Source organism: Psammomys obesus, unplaced genomic scaffold (genome assembly GCF_907164565.1).
Source record: "Psammomys obesus unplaced genomic scaffold, mPsaObe1.curated_primary_1811, whole genome shotgun sequence".
NCBI lineage: Eukaryota > Metazoa > Chordata > Mammalia > Rodentia > Muridae > Psammomys > Psammomys obesus.
In genome coordinates this window covers 16633191-16657494 of record NW_026596051.1, presented here as the reverse complement: position 1 = coordinate 16657494, position 24304 = coordinate 16633191, and the positions used below count along the sequence as shown (strand labels likewise).

At 51.2% G+C, this 24304-nt stretch overlaps 1 protein-coding gene across 3 annotated transcripts; it reads left to right on the top strand.

The window, feature by feature from the left end:
* Window positions 1-24201, top strand: Ctbp1 (C-terminal binding protein 1). Of its 3 annotated transcripts, XM_055624140.1 has the most exons (10): window positions 31-110; window positions 4869-5061; window positions 7513-7667; window positions 12834-12978; window positions 14683-14889; window positions 20848-21062; window positions 21418-21548; window positions 22198-22325; window positions 22690-22807; window positions 23236-24201. In XM_055624140.1, the coding sequence occupies exons 2-10, from the start codon at window positions 5055-5057 to the stop codon at window positions 23420-23422; spliced, it is 1293 nt and encodes a 430-aa protein (XP_055480115.1). In that variant the 5' UTR covers window positions 31-110; window positions 4869-5054; the 3' UTR covers window positions 23423-24201. The 3 variants fall into 3 exon arrangements, with proteins under 3 accessions (XP_055480114.1, XP_055480113.1, XP_055480115.1); XM_055624139.1 differs by lacking the exon at window positions 4869-5061 and having other exon boundaries at window positions 1-110; window positions 23239-24201; XM_055624138.1 differs by lacking the exon at window positions 4869-5061 and having other exon boundaries at window positions 1-110.
* Window positions 24202-24304: the final 103 nt, after the last annotated feature.

Genomic DNA, 24304 nt, shown 5'->3' with positions numbered 1-24304 from the left:
CCCAGGCGCAGGGCTCGCGGCGGCGGAGAGCGCCGGACTCATCGGGGCCCGCGGCCACCCGCGCCTTTCAATGGGCAGCTCGCACTTGCTCAACAAGGGCCTGCCGCTGGGTAAGGCCGCGCGCGCGCATTTCCGGCTGCGGGCGGGGGGCGGGGGCGGGGCGGCCGGGCGCGCGCGGAGCTCGCTTTGTGTGCGAGTGCGCGTGCGCGCTCGGGGCGCGCGCTGTGGGGGGGGTTTCCCTTGCGGGCAGCAGGCGCTGCGCATGCGCGAACTGCTGCCCAGGAGTGCGCGTGCGTTTGCGCGTCCCTATTTTTTTTTTTTTTTTTTTTCCTCCTCCCTCTTCCCTGCCGGCTCGCGACCCGCGCAGGTGACAAAGGGGCCTGTGGTGCTAGGACCCAGGCTGTGACCACGCTGGGCCTGTCTTCCTGGCTTGCGGTCCCGCGAGGCTTCTTCCTGTGGACACCCTTAGGTGTTCCCTTAGTGACGAGCCTGCGGATTCCGCCTGGGCCTCGGTGGATCCGGGAGCTGGCATTCTCTAGAGGTGGCCCTGAGGGAACACCTATCACGCCACTAGGCGACTTAGTGATGCACAGCTTGGCCACTGGGTTTGGACCATTTGGGTTTTTTTATTCATTTGTTAAAGTCCTTAAACCACAGAGGTCCTGCTGGTGGAGGGCACTCAGTCCTTCCTTGGCATTTGCTGGCCGCGCAGGGTAGCGCACGCGCAGTGGAGCCGACCCCACCTTCGGGCGGGGCTGCCCAGAGGTTGCAGAGCTTTTGCCCACCGTCTAAGCGCCCCGTGGTGTCCCTCTCCTTGGCTCTTCCACCTCAACAATGAGAGGACTTAACCCCAGCTCTGCCCTCACAAGGGCAGATGGCAGAAGAAAAATCCTTGCAGCAAGTGCTGCCAGCAGGAAATACAGAACCGTGGGCAGGAGGGAAGGAGAGAGGCGCCCCATGATGTCCTACTACACCGCTTATCAGACGAGGCCATTTTGCAGATACTGCCAGTCTCTTTCAGGGTGTGGCGGGATAAGGGCCTCCAGGCCTGCCCTCCATCCTGGAACGACGGTGGGTACCCCACCTCTCCCCAAAGGCTGTATCACTTCAGAGCTGTAACTCCCTGGAGGCATACACACTCACATACACGAAAAGCTGCCCTTTCTCTGCTCTGAAGGGTCAGGCGTAGCCATACTGTATGTGTCAGCCTGGTTTTCACAGATTTCTGAGAGCACATATGTATATATAGTTGTGTATGTTTGTGGGAAGAGGCTCTGCACCCAAGCCAGGAGGATTATAGGCCAGAATTTCCTGTGGGGTGGAGAGGTCAGGCCCATTGCCTTCCAGAAGTCAGGAGGACAGCCTTCATCCAGACCTTGCCTGTCAAGCCTTTCCAGGCCCTCAGGGCCATGCCCCTTGCCCTGATGAGCTTGTGATTTGTTAGGACAGATTTGCCTTCTAGGAAAGAAAAGGGAAAGAGTTTAGTTGTCCAGTGCTATTCAGTGAGGTGAACCCTATCAGCAAGATGACACCTAGTGGTTTTTCCCCCAGGTAGTATGTGCCTGTGTGTTCTGCTTTGTCACTTCCCAGAATCAGCATGTGCCCATTATAAACAAGAATGTACGTGATGCCTACCCCAGTGTGGTTGGCATGCGGGACATCAGGTCCACTGCTATAGAGTGGGGCCAACATCTTTGAGTCCAGGGGCAGCATGATCTTTGGAAGAATGATGGCAGTAGACATGAATCTGGGCCTGGACTCATGTGTGATCTGTGTTTCACCTGCAACACGGGGTAAGAGCTGTGGATGTGCCAAGTTCAGGGACAGCTTTGTGGGGAGCATGGAGTGATACTGTTCTCCAGAACTGTGTTTCCTTGTCTTGTTACTATTTAGGGTGGCAGCTGTGGTTTGAGCTGCCCTGTCTCTGCTCTGAAGCTTGGTCAGGCATGGTCCTACTGTATGTGGCAGCCTGGCTTCCACAGATGTCTGAGAGCACTGTGCCATGCTAATTGTACATGATGTGGACTGGAGCCTGTAGATTCTTGGTGGGACCTCAGTGATACACTGCTTATGCTCTGGTCTCTGATCTTTCTCCTCTTCACTAGTGGGCCTGGAGTTGGCTTTTAGCTGTGTGCTTAGTCTTTTTCCAGATGGGCCTCAGGCTCAGAGAGGTCCAATTTCCCCTTCAGGGTTCCAGGTGAGAAATGCCCTCAGCCTTCCAACAGCCTACTGTTTCCTACCTGCCTTTTGAACTCCAGTGGTGAGTGACCTGCAGAGTAGCCTGGCAAGAAGCTGCTGTGAACATTCACCCTCAGAGTACTGCTGAGGACCTCCTTGGACAGAACCCTGTCTATGTGACCTGGTGGCCCTGTGGCTCCTTGGCGTGGTGTGTGAAGCAGACATGTCCTGAGGTCTTTGCTGCATGGCAACACCTTTACACGAGCTTTCATCCTTCTAGTGGCAGGCAAAGGACTTGGCTTGCATGGTGCTGGGCAGGGTTGCCTGCCTCAAGCCCTGGGATGCCAGCTTCTCAAGAGAAGTAGCAGCTTACGTTGAGTTGGTTTTGTGGCTCAGCCGTGTCACCTGGCAGTCTGCCAGCACCAGTGTCTGCATTCTGCATCCTCACCATCACTGTCAGCAGGGACTTTGAGAGTTCTGTGTAGAAAAGCTCAGCCTCCCGAGTCTTTCAGTATTCCTGCAGCGATTGCAGCTCCGTGGTCCCTCAGGTACTGAGGGCCGTGGTTATAAACATGTGCCATCTTTCCCAGAGCCTAGGCTGTGTGCTGTGTGGGGTAGTGGCTTTAGAAGACACGCTCCTTTCCTATGAAGTGGAAACTTTTAGTGTGGCCCCTGTCGGCCTTGCCTGACTTAGCTTCTGTGAGGTCCTAGGTATTTGCATCAACCCTCCCCCCCCACCCCCCAACCCCCCACCCCCGTCAGCACCAGACCTGTGTTATATAGGAAGTGTAGGAGCTCGAGGACTTTGAGGGACAGGGCTGCATTGGCCTGGGTGGCTCAAGAGAAAGTGTAGCAGACTCGAGGTGATGTTGTATGGGCCAAGGTTGCTGTATTGCAGCTCCCAAGGAGTGGGGACCCAGAGAGCTCTGCACCCCTCCCCAGGCACTGCTGCTTCTTCTCTTAGTTTTGTGTGGCTGCGGTTCTCTTCCTGCAGCTGTCCCCAGTAGAAATGCACACAGGGCTGCTTTGTCTGGAGACAAGTCTCCAGTGAAGCTTTCTGCAGGCCCCATGACCTCTGTGTCCTCTACAAGGCCAGGCCTCCCTACAGCTTTGTAAAGATGTCCTATTAAGATGGGCAGGGAGGTGGCAGCCCCAATAAACTGGACTATATCTCACACCGCCTGTGAGATAAGAACTATTCTTCCAGTGAGAATAGTTTTCCCAGCTGACTTTGGATTGGGCAAGTGTTCTCAGGCACAGTGACACACAGAGTTATACAAAGTTGACCAGCATTACTGAAAATGAGCCTTCGTGGCAAATCCGTGCCTTTTATCATGGTTTCTATTATGCGCCTTACCTGATGTAAATATGAATCACAGCTGGCTGTGGAACATAGGATTTGAGAGGCTGAAGGGTAGTTGAGAAATGTTGGCCATTCTCAGGATAATTTTTTTGGTTGGTTGTTTGAGACAGAATGGCCCAGATAGCTGCAGCTTTTGCTATTGCACAAGTCTGTCGGCCAGAGCTTCCAGCATCCTGACTTCCGGTTCCTTCCTAATGCAGTGGCTCCTTACCGCCCTCTGCTGGGGAGGTCCAGCATGGCATCTACTAAGGGGAGAGTTGTGCCTGTGGCAGGCGCCTGGCACAGGCAGGGCTGTGACTCAAGGGTGTTGTTGCTGTTCTACTAACTAGCTCTGCATTGTCTGTAGTGTTCCTCAAGGCTGCACATGTCCTGGAAACCCGCAGTAGGGAGTGTGCTGGGACTCAGAGAGAACTTGTGAACAGTGTGAGTCTTCTGGAAGGAGATCTCCCCCAAATACATGGGGTGCTGGGTCCTGAGGCCCCAACCTGCCTTGGATTGGTGGCCACATGTGGCCTTTCTGGATGAGCTTCCAGAGCCTTGGCTGACAGGTGGTGTTGTCTCTTGGTGGTGCTAACGGGTGGCAAGGCCAGGTTCCATCCTAGTGAGCCTGATGTCCAGCTAAACTGAGGGGTCTACATGCTAGGAACAGGGACCAGGGCTTTGGTTGCTCAGTAACACATTTCAGGCCCTGGGCCTTTGTTGCTCACCTGTAATAATCCTAAATTTCTGGGCTACAGGCTCTGCCAAAATGTGTTTGGCTATCATGGCCCACACATTGAACACAACTAGGCCACACTTTCAGGAGAACCAAGTGACTGTTAGCTGTGCTGGGGTGCTTTGAGCAGGGAAGGAAGTTGGGTAGAATGCTGGAAAGCCAGCACCTAGCAAGCTTTCCTTAAAGCCTTGTTAAAAGATCCATGTTGGGACTTGGTTGGGACAGCCTTGCATGTCAGGAAATGTAAATATAAGGAGAAACTCCCAAGACCAGATGGTAGGCCCCATTCTGTGGTTTCATGGCCTTGTACTCAATGCTGGCTACCTTTACCTTCCAATTTGAGAACCTTGGGCTGAGCCGGAAGCCTTATGATGTGGCCAACTACAGAGCTGTTCTTGGGCACACATAGATGACTTGGGGGCTTGCCCTAACCTGGAATCACAAATTCAGAGTGAGGGAGTGCCTTGCTATCCAGGTTGATCTTCTGGCTGCTGCAAGTGGACAGGGCTAAGGATATAGCAAAACGCTTAACTTTCATGAAGCTTCCTGGAGTCTTGAGTTTTAGCTGGCCTTTGATGGCATTTTAACTTGTCTCTTGTGTTTGATTTTTAGTAAGACTTTGAACCCGACGCAGGCTTCAGTGGCTGCTGTGGAGCAGAAGCCTGAGAGCTTTGGTTGGAGACAATAAGACGTGGGATGAGGCTCCGTGACAGAACGCGGTTCGGCCTGGGGATTCTGAAGACAAAAAACTTTGGACAGGCGAATTCATGGTCGTGGAAACCCCGCCCCAATTAAGCAATGTCAGGTTGGTAGGGGCTGCCAAGTGAAGCCATCTCTTCAAAGGAACTATATTGGAGGGACGTGGGCTGCATAGCCATAAGTTAGACAGACTGACCTATGGCTGAGACAGTGGGATGTCTGAAGAATGTGCTTGGTTTTGCAGGCTGCCTTGGTCAGCGCTTATCTGGCTACTGTGCTAGGGGTTGGTTTCTGTCAGAAGAGTGTCCCAAGGGTGTGGAGGTGGGTTCTGAGGCCAGGTCTTACATGAAGTGCTTGAGGGTCGGTTCTGAGGCGGTGTGTACCCCATGCAGACCCAAGATCCTGAGCACGGCTCAGCAGGGGTTTCTTGTCTTTTCTGTCTTCAGCCTGGGACAGGCTCTTAAGTAAGCTCAGCCCTGGGCTAGTGTTTCTATATAGCATGGGTTTAGTTACCAGACCCGTCTGCTTCCTGGGTGGTGTTGTTTGGGAGAACCCTAGCACTGCAGCAGCTCTGTACATGAAGAGGGGCCACCACAAGCCCACTGGGGTTTCAAGGGCTTGGTCTTTGTCCTTCCACATGAATCTTTGGGTGTCATCCCATCTTTAGATGAAAATGGAGGCTTAGACCCCAGCCTAGCCACACCTGCATCCGTAGGTCCTCCCGGAAGAATTGTTTACAGGGTGAGAGAGTAGGGTTTCCATCAGGCTGTCAGGCTGGGCAGGTCCTCGATGAGGTGTAGGCCACTTCCCAGACAATAGGTTCAGACTGTGCTCTGAGAACTTACTTTGTAGCCTTAGAGGATTTGTGGACAAGGACATTGCTCACCACAGTGGTGATTCTTACAGAGTGTGGTCCTGAAGCCAGGGAATGAGAAAAGTAGGTGTTTATCAACCCTTTTAAAAGAGCAGTAAGTCCATTTCCTGCTACAAGAAGTAACGCTTTTATGTGAGAAAAAACACTTTGCAAATCCAAGTTGAAGGACAAGTAGATTGTTGTTATTTGTACATTTCTGCTGTCTGGTGATAGAGATAGCTAGGAATGTGGTCCATAGGGGTCAGGGAAGGCAGTTTGCAGATGCCTGTGACCTTGCAGACCCCATCTTGTAGGCTGGGTCCATCTAATTTCAGCACCTTTACTTTTACTGTTTATCAAGGCGTGGATGGGTATAACTGTGTCTTCTCAGGCACATTGACCTTGGGGAAGGCTCTGTGCAGCGACACCTCTGTCCCACAGCTGGAGTCCTTGGGCTTGGTGTTGTCTAGGAAGCAGTTCCATTATCTCTGGGTGGTCATTTTTGAGACCTGTGTCATAGCCCAGGTATCCAGCTCTAGGCCTGGGAGCACTCAGGGCTCTGCTGTACCTGGGTGTGACAGTCCCTAGAGCACTGCCTTTCTGTGACATGGATTCTCTGGGACACTTTCTTGGCACTGGCAGCTGGGGGCAGCCTCTGTCCCTGAAGTCAAGAAAGGTGATGGAGACTGCAGAGGCTGCTGCTAGACAGCAGTGGTTACAGGGCTACCTCTGGCCCACTCAGTGGGAGACTGCGGTGACTTGTTTCTTGTCCGCCAATCCCCGTTATGCCTTGTCTGTTCTCTTGGTCAGCGCTTTGGGAGGCTCTAGGGCTGCACAAGGCCCTGCCTAGTGTTGCCTGTTATCGTGGACCTACCTTTGTCCTCCTTGAGGTGTCTGCTCCCCAGCCTAAGGTGGCCAGGCAGTACCTGGGACTGCTGTGTTCTCTGTACCTGGGAAGCCCTTGCTCCTCTATTTGGCCCCAAGTGGGGTCTAGTCAAGTGTGTCATATTGGGAACAAGCTGATTTTTTGTCCACAAAGGCTTTGGTGGAGCTAGGAATCAGACCCAGGGCCTTACATCCACTAGGCAAGTCCTCAGCATTACACTCTAGGCCTAAGGCTCTTTCTCATCTTGATCTGGGAGGCGGGTTCTGAGGTTGTCATAGCCCCCTTTTTTTTCCACTGTCACATTGTGTTTTGGGCTTTGAAATCTACTACTAGGAATGATATCAGGTAGGGTCACATGCTAAAATCACTGTAGTCTCTCTCTATGGGGTTCTGGGCAGTCACATGCTGATTTTAAGCAGCAAAGAGCAACCAGGCACTTTCCTGAATCCTATCATTTTGTGATCTGCACATTCCTGTGTTGACAAGATAGCTTATGGCTGTAGGGAACCAGGCCTGAGGTGCCTCCTACCTCCCTTGTCCTCCTGTCTGCCACAGTCCTCTGAGGGTCTCCAAGGATTTCAGGTCCTATGCCCTTGAGGGATTGATGGTCTGAGTCTACTCAGTCATCAGTCAGTGAGTATAGCAAACTCCATTTTCTTCTTCACGGTTTTAATTTGCTTTTTACAAAGCCCCATGTAACCAGATGCTGAGTACAGCAAGTTCTCAGGGATGATCGCTTTAACTCTAAGGGTAGCATAGTCCTCAGGTCACAGACTGGAGCGGCTGAGGGCATTAAGTGGTCTGCTCCTCTCTTGCAGGCGTCCGACCTCCCATCATGAATGGGCCCATGCACCCCCGGCCCCTGGTGGCGCTGCTGGATGGCCGGGACTGCACAGTGGAGATGCCTATCCTGAAGGATGTGGCCACAGTAGCCTTCTGTGACGCACAGTCCACACAGGAGATCCATGAGAAGGTAGTGTTGTATACGTCCGTATTCATAGTTGCCCAAGCTTCATGGGGGAGTAGGGGGCTCCAGAGCATGGGCCGTGCAACCTTAGGCTGCAGTCTTGAGTGAGCACACAACACTATCATGCTCTTTGGCCCCTGGCCACAGTGGGTCTAAATGCCACCTGGTCTTGTGTGGCCTGTCACTGACCCTGGCCTTGTCAGGAGGTAGGGTGGGCTTACTCTGTATCTTCTTGGTTGACTTATATCACAACCAGTTCATTAGAAGTGGAACTGTGAGCACCGGCAGTGATCATCCTGGATGCTACCTGAAACATAGAAGGTCATGCTATCCTTACCCACTGTGCCTGCCTAGAGCTTATGGTCGGTGGTTAGCATCTCTGAGCAGTTTCTGTGAATCATGTTTGCTCAGATCTTTGGGTTCCTCTGTTACCTGAGGTGTGTTCATCTGTTTTTTGCTTGTGTCATGACCAATTCAGACTTTCCACTGGAGACAGCTTGGAAACATTCCCTAAAATAAACCTAAAAAGCTTTCAGGAGCTGACAGGGTGGAACCAGTGAGGCGCTGAAACCACAAGGGACCTGGTACCTGTTCTTGTGAATGGTTTGGATGGCTATCCTAGAGATTTGCTTCGCTAGAAAGAATGGTGAGCTTTGCTCTTGGTGGCACCGTGGCCTCGAAGGGAGGGTCTTTGGCCCATTGCAGTTGTTGCCTCAGACCAGAGGCAGTGAACCCCATATCTAAACTTACCTTCACACAGCCTACTACCCAGCCCTCTAAGTCTCCCGGGCATGGGATTTAGCATATAGTGAGCCTCCAGCTACCCCAGTGGCTGCAGAGTCATCTGGACAGTCATTCCAGCCTGACCCCAGTGTGTGTCTATAGTCCTTGGGTACTTGTCACTTGCCACATAAATACTCAGTTACAAGGAGGAAAGGCTCTACGACCTGTGAGAGCTCCAGTACGACTGTGGAGTGGGTTGTCTTCAGCCGCGAGAGAGGCTGAGATTGCCATGTTGAAGGTCATGTGGTAGGTAGGAAGGAGCAAAGTTGAAGACATAGGGCTGCAAGACACCAACGCTAAAAGTGAGGATCACCGGTTAAGGCATAGTAGTAAGCAGGGGGAGATCAGAAGTCTGAAATTCTTACACCTGGTGGAGAGAGTGGGGACAAGGAGGAGACAAGTTAATGGAACCCAGGACTCAGGGGAGGAGCTAGGTGTAAAAACTGAGGACACAGTGGGGGCAGAGTTTATCCAACAATAGGAAACAGTGTGTTGGTTAAGAGCCTTGAGCCTGTGACATGGCATGGACAGTAAACAGCGGCGCTCTGTCCTGTTAGACACCCTTACAGCATAGCAGCTATACTTGGGGGCCTTTGTCCTAGCAGACATGCTCACAGTCACCTGTACCTGAAGGTATGGCAGTTTGATTCACACTATCCCAAACTGGGAAGCTCTCAGTAGCTTTCAGTGATATGCTGGGCAGATTATATTCTGCACAGATCCTGCCTGGCTCAGGAAAGGTATGGCCCACAGGCACACAGCACGTTGGGTACATGTCACTGAGGGAAATCACTTCCCTTCTTTCTACTGGCTGGAAACTGGCTGTGATAGCAGAAGCCTGGGTAGAACCCTTGTACCACAAGAGGGAAGCCACATGCTGGGAATGGCATAGCTGTAGACAAGAGTCTGGTACCAAAAAGCTATGAAGGTGCAACAGAGCATATGGGACACCTGTCTCTAGGGGTGGAAAGGAATTAAATGTCTTATATATCCTTGCTGTGTGGGAATTTCCACCTTTTTAGAGCAAAAAGTCCTCACAACTGGCTGAGTGTTACTGTCTACATTGCAGATGAAAATGTTTATCAGTGAAGAACATGATGAAGAAAACCTTCCAGACCTTGGCTCTTCTGCCATTGACCCAGAAGGTCTATTAGAGGGGCTGTGAGATGCCCACCAGATGTGGGGAAGTCACCTGTGTCAGGAATCTCAGAACATCCCTGGGCTGGGTGCTTTACAACTTCTCAGCCAGATGATCTTCAGCCAGGAGGAACCCAGGGACACTGCTCCCAGCAGGTGCTAAGTAAGGACTTAGGGCAGTAGGAAGTTCCCAAAGGGACCCTTTGGAGATGGGAGAACGACGCTCCATGACCCATGGGTAGAGAGCCTCCAAGGCCAGAGGAAGTCCCCCTGAACCTAAGATGTGTGAGAAACGAGTGGCAGAAATATGTGATCAGCAGGCTGCTAAGCTGTGACCTTGGGCCCAAGCTGTAAACACATCTGGAACCAGGACAAGGTTGAGAGGGTTTCACTCCATATAGGAGTCTATTGCCATGGGTCAGCAGGTCCCCCTTTCAGAGTGTGCTGGGACTCTGAGACCCATTGTTAGTGCCTTTATGGGACAGAGCAGGGGACCCAGGAATGTGCGTGGCTTTCAGGTGTTTGAACCAAGTGCTGGTGAACTAAGTTCCAGGTTGGTGTGCCAGGGTGTGTTCTGGTTGGAAGAGCGGGAGAAGAGTGCTTTTCTTACACATCTGTACAGAAAAGACCTATGAAGCTTCCAAAAGGAATCTGTAGGCATGCTCAAATGACACAAAGAGCAAAGTAAACAGAGTAAAGTTCAGTGAGTTCAAGTGGGCATTGCCCAAGGACCATATGCAAGATCTTCAGGCCCTTCCAGTCCGCAGGAAGAGGAAGCCCTTGCAGACAGCTGGCCAGCAAAGCACTGCTTATGTAAGCCACTCAGCAAGCCCCTCTGTGGCCCCGTGAAAACTCACAATTCAAGTGATCACTGACACAGTAGGAAACCTGGACGCCACTTCCTTCTGTGGAGCAGGACAGCCGCAAGGCCCCCCGGTGTATGCCCTGCCTGCATTTGACTGTGTTAGCAGAAAAATATCTGGCATGATGGTGAGGTGGGAAGAGCTGCAGTTTCACACGATAGCTGTTCCTGTTCATGCCAGGTGATAGAACCACCCACAATGGTTTGGAGCTTCAGTGTTCTCTCAGCAAGAGGTTGGCACAGTGAACCTAGCATTGCTCTGACCATGAAACCTCTGGTTTGGGGTGTGAGCTCCATTCAGAACTTGCTGCCACTGGGTGCACTGGGGCCCATTTCCAGCCGAAGAGAGCTACATTGGTCACTCATTATATGCTGTGTCTGTTAAGAACATCAGGGACCCATGTCCTTCCATTTTGGTGTTGAGGACATCAGGCACTAGGGTCAAATCACTGACCTGGTTACACAGCGTAGCTGGTGGATGGGGATGCCTGAGTGGTTCTTGCAAAGGACAGTTTGTTGGAAGCCTATCCTCCAGGGGCAGACCCAGAAGCACCTACTGTCAGTACTAAAAGGCGTATAGGAGAGGTACAGGGAGGGTGGTGTTGGTGACCTGGGCTGTAGACCCTGCCCACTAGCTAGCAGGCCCACCCCTGGTATGCAACCTGGCAGAGGTGACTAGGTACCAAAAAAAGGACACACACACACAAAATAAAAAAAATGAAAAAAGGACAGAAACACCCACAGGCAGATTTCACCCAAGAAAGCAAATTCAGGCACCGGTAGTGGATGAACAGTAGGCTGTGTTTTAGTTGTAGGAAGCCCAGTGTTGATATAAGGATGGCAGTTGGCAGTTGGACAACTGTGGCTAGAGCCTCTGAAGACCCTTCATTTCTAGGGAATAAATAAACACACTGGCTTTTATCATGGAAGTGTGCACTGGCAGCCCCCAGTACAGTAGAAGGTCCAGATGCTTTGATTTCCTCCTTCCCTGTTGCTACTTCTGCAGTCCATTGAAAACATGCCTTTAAAAGACATGGCTCTCATGGTTAAGTGCTAAGGGTAAAAGGCAAGCTGGCTGTCCACATGTGTGTTGACACACATACACAACTTAGGCTTCTAGAACATGGATCTATCCTGTCCACAGCCAACCTCTTTGCAGACATAGTGAGGGACCCACGTGCAGTTGGTTGATCAGGCTGGACGCCTGGCTCATGTCTGATATTAAGTCTGTCCCTACAGACCCTTCCCAGTACTACCCTGAGATCTGTCCATTTCAGGCCTGTACTTCTGTATCTGCCACGGGCCTCAGCAAATAATCATTATGTGGAACTGATCCCCACTTCCCCCACCCTTCCTTCCTGTGCTCATGATTGTCCATCTGAAGTTCATACAGCACAAGCAGACAAGGACTTCCTAAATCTCCCCTTATTCCTATTCCCTGTACTGTCTCAGCTGCCCGTTCCCTTTTCACTCTTCCCCACATGGGCTCCATGACACTCCACCGTGAAATGGGTGCCCACTTTTCTATACAGGTCTAAGTAGCATATGTGGTGGTCCTGATTTCTTCCTTGAAGCCAGGGGCAGCCTTCAGTCCTGGCCCTGAGCTTATGCCCTCTAGGGGCCCCTCACCCCAGCTTCCTAGAGGCCCCTGTTTCAGCCTTTCACAATCTTCCCTTAGCACCTAGCTGCTTCTTCCTCATGTAGTAGTCTAGATGGCCCTGGGCCCAAAAATGGGTGGAAAGGCTACCACTGTCTTCTCCCTGTGGTTCTTCGTGACAGGTAAAGGCTGTTGTGCCTCAGTGACAGCTGTCTGCATCCTGAGTCATGCACCTCGCTATTGAGGTTGTATAGCTGTAGCAAAGGGTGGCTGCACCAGTCTTTCCACATGGAGCAGCCACTGCCCCAGAAGGATACTTTAGCTCCACAACTAACCAGATCAGCAGGAAGTACCAGTATGGAAGAGGACAGGTGCCAGAGTTGGCTAGTTGCAGGATGTGGTGCCCTTTTAGAGGCTGGCCCTGCCACTCCCAATCTAAAGTGCCTCTGGATATGTTTGCTAACTCAAGTGCTCTTTGCACTTCCACAAGGAGACTGGTGTGGACTGGGCCTCACTCAGTTTTGCCCACAGAGTCTGGTTGCTTGCAGGTAGGTGGTGCTGCTAGTCTTTGCCTTGGACACCACCCACAGCCCCTCTGCTGAGGCTTTATGGGTAGCATGCTGCTCCTCTGAGACAGTTGAGAGAACACAGCTGTCCCTGCATTGTTTCCAGTGTCTTCCCTTGTGCTCTCTCTGCCTCCCATGCCCCTCATTTTTGGCTGGCCGCTCAGCTTTTGGGTACTGTTGTTGGGTCCTGGACAGCTTAGTAAGCAGCCTGTTTTCCCTCAATGCAGGTACTGAATGAGGCGGTGGGCGCCCTGATGTACCACACCATCACACTGACCAGAGAAGATCTGGAAAAATTCAAAGCTCTCAGAATCATCGTCCGAATTGGCAGCGGGTTTGACAACATTGACATCAAGTCAGCTGGGGATCTAGGTAGGAGCTCTGCAGTCCCTGTCTCTACTCACCAGGGTGTCTCACTTAACCTCCAGGCTCTGTTGGACAATCAGGAGAAGCCTGCTGGGACTGCTCCTTGAATTGGAGGTGATTTGGGCTTATGAGCAGGGCAGGCTGTGGTGGGCAGCACAAGATGTGGGCGCAGGTTCGCTCACTGTTGTCACTAAGCTACCAAACCCTAGGCTTTGGGTTGAGACAAGGGGCCAGTCAGGGAGGTCATTGCCCTCTTTCTAAAACAACAGAAAAGGGAATATACACTATAGCCATACTGGTGTACACATGAAGCCGTGTGTGCTCGAATTGTACACACGTGTAAGAGTCTGCACCGGACATGTATTTCTATTGAAACAGCATAACTATACTTAGCCAAACAGAGTAGCCTGTTTCTGTGCTAGTGGCCAACTGACAAGGCAAAGCTGCCCTCTGCAGTGCCTGTTGTTGACATCATTCTGTCCCTCTACTCCTTAAGGCTACAGAGGGAAACTGGAGCAGACTTGTCTGTGAGAACCGCTGGGTAGCCGAGAACTTGAGTAGTGTGCTGGGCAAGTCAGTCTTGCTCTGTTAGTTTATGCTGCCCTGGCAAGCCGCAGCGGCCAAAACCTTGGTGGCTGGCCTGCCTCTCCCTGGGGAGGGCCCCACCGTTTGTCTCCGTAGTCCCTAGAGTTCACGGGCTTCACTCTTCAGCTGGGGATGGCCCAGGGCTGGGCCAAGTTTGGGCCTTTAGGCTCAGCTGTGGGGAGTCTGGTAGGTCTTGTCATCTGTCTTCTCAGGGGAGAGTTTTGTTTCTGAGCCACAGGGCTACCTGCTACTACTCACTGTTCCCTGTTTATTTCAAGTGAGTCATTTCTGTTATGTGGGTCTTGTTTTGGTTTTTCTCTGTGTCAGATACCTTTAATTCTTAAGATAGTTTCTAGAAAAACACAGTCCTGTCCTAGCACCTCAGTGGGAAACACAGGCAAAAGCATCCAGCCAGGGTGGGAAGTAGAGCTGGGGCCAAGGTCACTGTAGAGGATGGTCTCATGGCTGGGTTGATAGGGTCCTCTGAGGACAAAGGCCAGGGGCAGCCCAAGGCATCATAGCTGTGTCAGCTTACAGTGCCTGAGGATGGGCCCTTGGGAAAATTGGGCACCGTGGTTCTAGGAAGAAACCCCATCTGCCTTGCTCCCAGGACAGTGGAGGTCGCTGAGCCCTAAAGCCAGGGCGTGCTCGGCCTGGGAAGCCCTGGGGAGCTGGAAGATGCAATTCATGTAGTGTCAGCAGGTGGGGGCCAGCCAGCCCCAAGATGTGCCTTGGCTCTGGCCCTTTGCTATTGTGGCCGTGGCTGCTCAGGAAGGTTGAGTGGCCAGTGATCCAGGTGGGGAAGAGTTGGGTGCTGGTGGCATTGGCTTCTTTTCAGCCACCTGTACATCTAGATAACTCAGGCTGGGAATGGTCAGGGCAGCATTTGCCTGTTCCCTGCCCTGTCTGCTTGCTTGTAGGTTGCCATATCTATTCTACAAGGCTGCAGGTGTAGGCTTAAATATGCCCAATAATAGAGACAGGTAGTCTCCGAGGCGGCTGTGGGCTGTGCCCTCTGACAGGTTACTGCTGAAGCACACTGGGGTGTGCTCTGGCTGTAGCACCTCTTCCTGTGTATGACAGGAGGCTGTGGGTCTGCTACATGTGTCTCCATGTGTCTTGTAGGCATCGCAGTGTGCAATGTGCCCGCGGCATCTGTGGAAGAGACGGCAGACTCCACCCTGTGCCACATCCTGAACCTGTACCGACGAACCACCTGGCTGCACCAGGCCCTTCGGGAAGGCACTCGGGTCCAGAGTGTAGAGCAGATCCGAGAGGTGGCTTCAGGAGCTGCCAGGATCCGTGGAGAGACCTTGGGCATCATTGGACTAGGTGCGTTGGCCACTGTGACTCAGCACAAACAGTCTATGCCCATCTGCCACCCTTCCACTTCGAAAAGTTGAGGCCCTGGACTTGCTGGTTGTGTTGCTGTTTCTAGCCCAGGACAGGACATAGGATATGCAGTCCAGAGGCAGGGTCAGGGACACCAGGCTATGTCTTTCTCAGGTGCCATCCATGGAGGTCATGGATGGGCAGACGTGTACATCAGATGTGGATTACACAGACAGGGTATACACATGGACACACATGGTATACATATGTCCACAGTCTATGCAAACAAGGTTGTGTACACACTCAGCCCCCACAGCTCTGGAGTAGTTGAGTGGGTATGGCCTCAGGGCCTGTTCCTGTCTTGCTAAGTTGGTAGCTGGTTCCCACCCTTCCTTGCTTGTTCTCGCAGCTGTTAGCTCTTTGTGGGTACCCATCTGTTATGTGTCCCATAGAAATGGCACAGTAAGTTGTGCCAGAGTTTCACCTTTGAGGGCTCTCTGGTCACCTTGGCTGACTCTGGCTATTCCGTACTCCTGCCTCAGCCCTGCTGCCAGTATCAAGAGATGGAAAAGTGGGGGGATCACATCAGTTGTTGTCTGGGATACAGTTGTTGTCGTCCCAGTGGACATTCCCAGCTATTTGGTGTTCTGTGGCACTGATTATGCCCTCCTTGTCCAGTATATAGGAGAAGGTGCTACCTCCTACCTCAGGGTCATATCCCTGAGATTTGTTGAAGGGTGGGGGAAAAAAATAAGTGTGGGTGGAGTGAGCGGTCAAGGGTGTCACTGAGCAGGCTTGAGTGGCCAGGGCAGCCCCACCCCCACATCTTGCCCTCCGGTCTACATGGTCAGCCTCTGCTTTCATCGCTAGTGCTGGGGGTTGAGCCATGTGTCCTTTGGTACCCTGCTTTGTCCAGTGTGCCACGTGGCTGCCACTGACTACCTACTAGCCTACACTGCTGTCCTCTCTGCTGGTCATGCTATCCACTGTAGCCAGCCCAGAGCTCCACCAGGGCTCAGGAGACATAGATGGTGACATGAATCCCATGTGGATGATGTAGATGACACAGATGTGGTCATACATGTGGACATACTTGTGTGTGAGTGTATAGTCTATGCAAGCAAGGAGGGTGAATTTCGCCTCCTCAGTGCACAGCAAGGGCTCTAGAGTTGCTGCACCCTCTACCTTGGGGACCCCTCATTCATGTTACTGCTGTCTACCAATTACAGAACCGTGCTGAGGCTTGCTTCTACATACTGTGGCCTTCTGGAAGGGCGATGGGCACCTGCCCCCCAGTGTATCCCTGTATCTCTTGTTCTTTCAGCAGCCTGTTGAGCCTGCCTTCCGTGTGGAATGTAGTATTAGTTTTTGCTTCATAAGTGAGGGTGCATAGGCAGTGTGGGCTGTAAGTTTTGCTTCATAATGTTGGATGTGCCAGGTACTTTCCCATGGTTGTTGTTATCCATACCCAAAGTTTTCTGCCTTCTCCTTTTCCTCTATCAGTGTTTTGCAAAGTGCTGTGTTTAACTGAAGCATGCTCTGTTCCCTTCATAGAGTGTGCCTTGTGTTTCTGTAAGCCCTCCCCTCCTGCAGTTCCTGTGCTGCACCTGGATCAGCTTGCTAGGCTCATCAGTTCCACTGAAATGGAGCCACAGGGCAGGGGCCCTGGGTTTGTGTTCTTTCAGCTGACATAGGTTTTAGGTGTTGACCACATCTGTCTCGCTCAGGAGCTCTTCCTGTTGAACAGGATTGTGTTGCTCTGTTTGGTCACTGGGTAGAAGAAGCTGTTGTGAACCACCAGACCACCTTGCCCAGCATTTTGAGTGTGTTATGCCAGAAACATAGACAGACATGTTTGTGTCTTTCCACAATGTCCGAATTTGTTGAGTAACAATAAATTCACAGGGCTCAGTGGCTTCAGTGGCAGCAATTTGCTACATAATTCTGCCTCCCCAGTAGGCAGGCCAAGGTGGAATGCAGGATCTTTTATTTTTAAGACAGGGTCTTGCTATGTAGTCCTGTGGGGCCCACAGCTTGGTAACAGATAGTCCTGGCGTTAAAGGATGCACTGCCACACCCGGTGTTTTCCAGGGTTTTCTTTTTTGGAGGTTTAAAGTCTGGTCATTTGTTTGTTACTCTTGAAGTCTGTTTTTAACTGGACTTACCCAGACTTAGAAGTAGAAGCTGTCAGTGAGGACAGCCTACTTCTCCTGGCAATCTATTCCTTGTGTTTTTCCTTTGGCTTTCCTTATTCTTTTGGCCAAAAAGTTGAGCATATTCTGCAACCTCCTCCTCACTTTTCTTGATACATTCTTTTTTCTTTTTTTTTTTTTTTTTAGAGTAGTGTGTTGGTGTTTGTGTTGCAGGTCATATGAAGTAACCAGATGCTGGATCTTGGGTTCATTGGTCACAGAGATTCTTAACCTTCTTTGTGTAAGGGCTCTCTGAAAACATGTTGGCAGATGTCTTTAGTTACTTTTTTGCTATGACAAAAAAACAAAACAAATCAAAACAAAACATGACCAAGGCAGTTTAAAGTATTTACTATGAGGCCTCATAGTTCCAGAAGTTTAGAGTCCATAACCATCATGGTGGGGAACAAGACAAAAGACAGGCATAGTGCTGGAGAAGTAGCTGAGAACTTATATTTGATCCACAACCATAGGCAAAGAGAAAGAGACAGAGAGACAGAATGAGTGTGAACATGATAGCTGGCTGGGAGTGGTGTGAGCTTTTGAAACGTCAAAGCCCACCTCCAGTGACACACCTCCTAATCCTTCCCTAACAGTTCTATAAGCTAGGACCGAGCATTCAAATATATGAGCCTATGGGGCCATTCTCATTCAAACCACTACAGCAGAGTTCATCTTCCTTAGAGACGGTGAAAAGCTCTTGGATTTTGCTAACTGTTGGGCCCCAACTATCAAGGTACAGTAGTATCTGTCAGTCTAGAAAGATCCCTCTCCCCTTTTACAATAACCAAGTTGAGGATGCCCACATTAACATCCACAATGAATCCTCAAACAAACTTGTGTACCCCCTCTCCAGTTCTCTTTGATTTATAACAAGAATCCCTCTTATTAATAGCAGTTACACTTTGCTATTACACTTTGTAGGTCAAGACACCTTGTTTTGTGGAAAAACCCTGTTTGTCATTTATCTTAGTTAGGGTTTCTATTGCTGTGAAGAGAACCATGACCACGGCAACTCTTATAAAAGAAAACATAAATTGGGATGGCTTATAGTTCAGAGGTTAGTCCATTATTGTGGCAGGAAGCATGGCGGGATGTAGGCAGACATGGTGCTGGAGAAGGAGCTGAGAGTTCTGTATCTTGATCAGCAGGCAGCAGGAAGAGACTAAATCACACTTCCTCAAACAAGGCCACACCTACTTCAACAAGGCCACACCTCCTAATAGTGCCACTCCCTATGGGTGTAGGAGGGCCATTTTTATTCAGACTATAACATTCCACTCCATTAGGCTTGTAGCCATATCATAATACAGTTTCAACAATGTTTAAAAGTCTAAAGTTGAAAGTCTCTTCTCAGACTCATGTAATCTAAGCCCCTCTAAAATCAAAATAAAAGATCACATACCTCCAACATAAAATGGCACATATAATTACATTACCATTCCAAAAGGAAGCATAGTAAAGAAATACTGGACCAAAGCAAGACAGAAAACCACCTGGGCAAACTCCAAACTGCATCTCCATGTCTGATGTCAAAGAGCTCTTCAGATCTCTAAACCCTTTCAGCTTTGTTGACTGCAGTACACTTCTTTCTCTTGGGCTTGGTCCACTCCCTGTTACCAGCTCTGCTTGGCAGGTATCTCATGGCTCTGGCGTCTCTAACATTTTGGGGTCTTCAAGACAATCCAGGCTTCACCTTCACAACTTCATGAAATGGCCTCTTTAGGCCTATGTGCAGGGACATCCCTGCCACATGCCTGGCCTCAGTGGCTTTCCTTAGTCTTGGAGGGAGATTCCATAAACCCTTTCTTCTATCCTTGACTCTAAAGTTAGACCCATGTGGCTGAAGCTGCCAAGTTCCGTTCCTTGCTGGGGCTGAAACATGGTCTCCTCAATTATATCTTCATTAGCTTTCTGTTTTCGATGGTTTCCTTCACTGTCTAAGCTTTGTTGTCCTGTAACTTGCTTTGTAGACCAGGCTGTCCTTGAACTCACAGAGGTTCCTGCCTCTTCTTCCCAAGTGCTAGGATTGAAAACATTAAAGGTATGCACCACCATACCTGGCCTTGTCATTCATTCATTTCTGATAGTTCCACTTTAGAATCGGCTCATCAGTTTGTGTTTTATTTAGTCCTTGTGATGTTTTGGGAAACTGGTCTCTGAAATTCACAAACATGTCCTCAAGACATACGTGAGCCTATTTCATGTTTTGATTTCTGTTAGCAGAGTTCTGCAATGATCCATACAGAATGTTTGCAGCAGAGCTTGTTAACTTGTTACTATACTTTCCCCTGTGCTTGTGATAGGACCTAGGCACCACCCTTCCAGCCAGGTGTTTGGCATAACTACTGTTACAATTTTTGTGTTTTCATTTCCTGTGGTGTTTAGAAACACACTTGGTCTTTGCATATTAACCTGCCCTGCAGTTTCCCTGGATTCTGGTTTGCAGGTTCTCTGGCATTTCTCAACGCTCTCCTAGGTCCCCTGCAATGTACTATGTGCTCTCTCCCCTCCATATTTCACTCGCTTCCATTCTTTGTTCTTTGCTCTTTGGCATTAGCTGTGATAGTGCTTTATGAAGTTCAGTTTTCTCCCTACTTTACTTTGGTTCGTTTCTGTTGGCCATTGTTCTGTCTTTGGTATTTAGGCCTTCTGATGGGTTCTCCACTGCAGATACAGCTTTTCCAGCTCTAGAACACGTGTCTGGTCTTTTGTAGAGGACAGTTTCTCTGCTGGAGTTCACTGTCCTCCAGTTTTTCACATGTACCTATGATGCTATGCTGTCACATGTTTGTAGCAGCCATCAAAAGTACTTTGAGCTGATCCTACCATCTGGGCTGTCTGTGAATCTGCTTGTTTTTGTTTTATCTGTTATAATTTTTGTGGTATACTAGATCTTATCTAGAGAGGAATAGTAGAGACCAAGGCAAATGACATTTATACCTAGAATGGTTGTTCTGTGCTCTTAGGGATGTGGTGTTGGCTGACAGCTTTTGGTACTTCAGGAAACAACTCACTTTGAATGCCCCCAGGGCAGCCCCCAGAACTCAACACTGGAGAGGTTTTTCTCTATGTCTCCACTGTTTACATTCTCAGCAGCAGCTGCCCTGCACTGAGAAGCCCTTCCGTGACCCTCTATCATTCCACTTAGATTCTGCAGAGGTCAATTGCTGGTTGCTCTGCAGAGTCCTCCCTCCTGGTCTGTGACTGGCATGCCCCTGGCCTCACCATTCCTTCTAGACTTCAGTTATGTAGGTTGGGAAGAAGCCCTCCTGACTCACTTTCCCTGTCCTTTGTGCCCTAACCCTGCAGAGTCACTGGGAGGGTCTTTGAGCTGTCATGGGCCTTGCCCTAGAGCAGAGTCTTTACACTTGCTCCTTATCACCTTATCTCTTATCTCCCACAAACTTGGATTTCAGGAGGAGGCTGTCCTGGCTACCCTCTTTCAAAGCATGCCTGACCCTTCTTTGTGACGTTTCCCTGGTGGGTATTACTCTGTCCTGGTGGATGCTGCAGGAGAGACCATATTCCCAGCATTCTCCTACAAGCAGCCTGTGATGTCTGCGCTCCATCTGCATCCAGCATGTAGTTGGTGTGTGGATATAGTGCCTCAGTACCTGCGAGCAGGTGCCTTGCAAAGTGTTTGTGGCTGAGGCCGCAGGGCTCTGGTATAACTTCCGCAGGCAGGCAGAGTTAACATGAGGCCCCTTGAATCCTGGCTGTGAGGCCCGAGGGTGAATGTTTCCCTTCATCTTGACCCTGCCAGGTCGTGTGGGCCAGGCGGTGGCACTTCGGGCAAAGGCTTTTGGCTTCAACGTCCTCTTCTATGACCCGTACCTATCCGATGGCATCGAGCGAGCGCTGGGGCTGCAGCGGGTGAGCACCCTGCAGGACCTGCTCTTCCACAGCGACTGCGTTACCTTGCACTGCGGCCTCAACGAGCACAACCACCACCTCATCAATGACTTCACTGTCAAGCAGGTGCGCTGCAGCTGCCCCTTCACCCTCCTCCCTTCCCTTCAGGGCGGTGCTGTCCCTTCTTGACAGTGTGGCTCCATACTCCTCCCTCAGGATTTGCTCCCTTTCCTTCCCTCAGGAGCTGGTGGGCCTCTGTGGCCTAGGCAGCAACAGCAGTTAATACTTGGGCCTGTCTCACTTTGTGGATACACCAGGTGTACTTGCTGGTGCCACTGCCTCCCCCAGCCCAGGGTTCCTTCCAGAACCTGTCTGCATCGGTCCAGGTCCAAGTGGGTGGGAAGTGAGATTTGTTTGTGGTGTGCCACTACAGTGAGAAACCCCAATGTCAGTCACTCACACGGTCACCCTATCTTCTCAGATGAGACAAGGAGCCTTCCTGGTGAACACAGCCCGTGGTGGCCTGGTGGACGAGAAGGCACTGGCCCAGGCCCTGAAGGAAGGGCGGATCCGTGGCGCAGCGCTGGACGTGCATGAATCAGAGCCCTTCAGGTGCTCCTGTGCCCCCAGATGGACTGTGCTCACCAGCCTGATGACTATGACTTGGAGACCGTGTCTTTTAGCACTGGCCTCTTGCTGGCTGGATTAGGGGAGGGTTTGCTGTCTGCTCTCAGGTGGGACAAGAGCCTCAAGAATCTTATCTCGCCTTAGCACAGTAATGGGCTGGGCTTAGGGCTTGGCTTTTTTCTCAGTTTGTTTCTTGATGTCCATGATGCCCCGTGGTCCCAGCCCTCAGGTGATCACAGGGTCAGGACACATGCCGACCTGGCTTTGCATGCAGCCTCAGTCCTGTGTGGGCTGACTTCCTTCCTGGGGCTCCAGCAGCTGACAAAGCCCATCATGGGGTAGCAGGCCAGCTGAGTGATGAGCCACGGGAAGAGCAGGAATGGAGACTGAGAGCCCTCCTTCCTAGGGTTTGTTCTGCTGGGCAGGGCTGTGGTAACACCCCATCAGGGCTCCTCCCCTAAGGCCTGAGAGACTCCCACCCCTTTCTGTTAAGACTTTGGGGTAGGTTTAGTAGTCCTGCAATTCCACTTTTACAAATGCCTCAGGGGCCCTCAGATCCGAGGTCTGGCTGCCTTCTGCACCTCCCCAGACTTAGCTGCTCAGACCACTCTGACTGGGTATGTGCTATCCTCAGCTTTAGCCAGGGACCCTTAAAGGATGCACCCAACCTCATCTGCACCCCCCATGCTGCATGGTACAGTGAGCAGGCGTCCATTGAGATGCGAGAGGAGGCAGCCCGGGAAATCCGGCGAGCCATCACAGGTGGGTAGCTGTTCTCTCAGGCTTGACAAGTCTGTTTTATGCCAGTTCAGGGGAGGTGACACTTGGATGTGCCCTCACTGGGGGTCCCTTGGGGGTGAAGTTGGACAGCACATAGGTCATTTTCATACATGAAGACCTGCAGTGGTGGGTGCTGTCAGCTGCTTGTGAGCTGAGGCACGTGTGTAGGGCTGAGGTCTCCAGCTTGGGAGCTGAATTCTCAGGTGGACAGGTGCTGTGGTGTTCAAGGGGAGTAAGCCAGGGCTGTGGTAAGAAGGGTGGCTCTGGGCCTGCCTCCTGCCCCTGCAGAGAAAGTAGTTTTAACCCACATTGCTATCTCTCTCTGGTGTACCTCCCAACCTCCCAGGCCGGATCCCAGATAGCTTGAAAAACTGTGTCAACAAGGACCACCTGACAGCTGCTACCCACTGGGCCAGCATGGACCCTGCTGTGGTGCACCCTGAGCTCAATGGGGCTGCCTACAGGTGAGCAGGCAGGGGCAGGGGTAGGGGAGAGCCTCCAGGACAGTGAGGCTTAACCAGAGACTGTGACCAGGAGGTAATGCAGTGGGGCCATTGTTGGGGTACACTGTTACTTAAGCTCCTATGGATGTAGAGGATTGAGTGGGATGGAGCTTTTTGGAAGGAGGTCAAGAGGGTAGGCCTTAGGAGCCTCCTAGACAAGGGTGCTGTGCACAACTATTGTTGGGCCAGAGAGTTGAAAGGAGTTTGGAAATGGGGTTTGGGCAAGGGCTCAAGTGAGAAGCTAGGCAGGGACGCTGCCCAGCACCAGCCAAGTGCTCACTGCCTCTAACTCTTCTGGACCTCAGGAGTCACTGATAGCTGTGCAGAAAGGGCTGTGTGTGGTAGGGGTTCTCCATTGGTGAACTCACATGTTTGCCCTCCTCTCCCAGCAGGTACCCTCCAGGTGTGGTGAGTGTGGCCCCCACTGGCATCCCAGCTGCTGTGGAAGGTATTGTTCCCAGCGCCATGTCTCTGTCCCATGGCCTGCCCCCTGTGGCCCACCCACCCCACGCTCCTTCTCCTGGCCAGACTGTCAAGCCTGAGGCGGATAGAGACCATACGAGTGACCAGTTGTAGCCTGTGAGGAGCTCTCCAGCCTTGGCGCCTGGTAGAGGGCGCTGCACGCCCTTGGACCCAAGTGTGCAGAGATGGCATCCAGTGTGGGCCCTGGCGCTCCAGAGACTGGCCCAGGCGTGCACTAGGCGGGGCAAGAGGAAGCACGTCCCCAAGTCGATTGTAGTTGTCCCGTCCTGTGGGCTGGCTCACTGTCCTGTGTCCTTTGCGTTCCTCGTTTAAGCAAAAGAAGTTAGTAGCTAATTCTATCACGAATGTTCTTGTCTGTGTACAGTTTTTAGAACATTACAAAGGATTTGTTTGCTTAGCTGTCAACAAAAAGAAAACCTGAGGGAGCATTCAGCAAGTCAGTTTGAGATTATTTTTCCTTTTCTACGTTGGAACGTGCCCCGGAATGTGGCCGTCGGCACACTTCTCAGGACAATGAATCCTTCCCGTTTTTCTTTTTTATGCCACACAGTGCATTGTTTTTCTACCTGCTTGTCTTATTTTTAGAATAATTTAGAAAAACAACAAAGGCTGTTTTTCCTAATTTTGGCATGAACCCCTTGTTCCAAATGAAGACGGCACCTCGAGTGGCTCAGAGGAGGGTATGCAGTGCCCAGTGTGTCAGGACCGTCGCTGTCTGTCCTGGGGGAGGCAGGGGTTGGCAGACTCTTGCCTGCGTGGTGCCGTCCTGCTGATGTGGTAGGCTAGCAATATTTTGGTTAAAATCATGTTTGTGACTGTAACCATTTGTATGAATTATTTTAAAGAAATAAAAATCCCAGAAAGAGCCGGCACGCCTGGCACCGGCTTTAGTGGCTTCATCAAGTGGGAGCCCCGGTGGTTCCCTTCTCTTCCTGGCCCTCATGACCTCCAGGGCCTCACTCAGCTTCTGTGGAG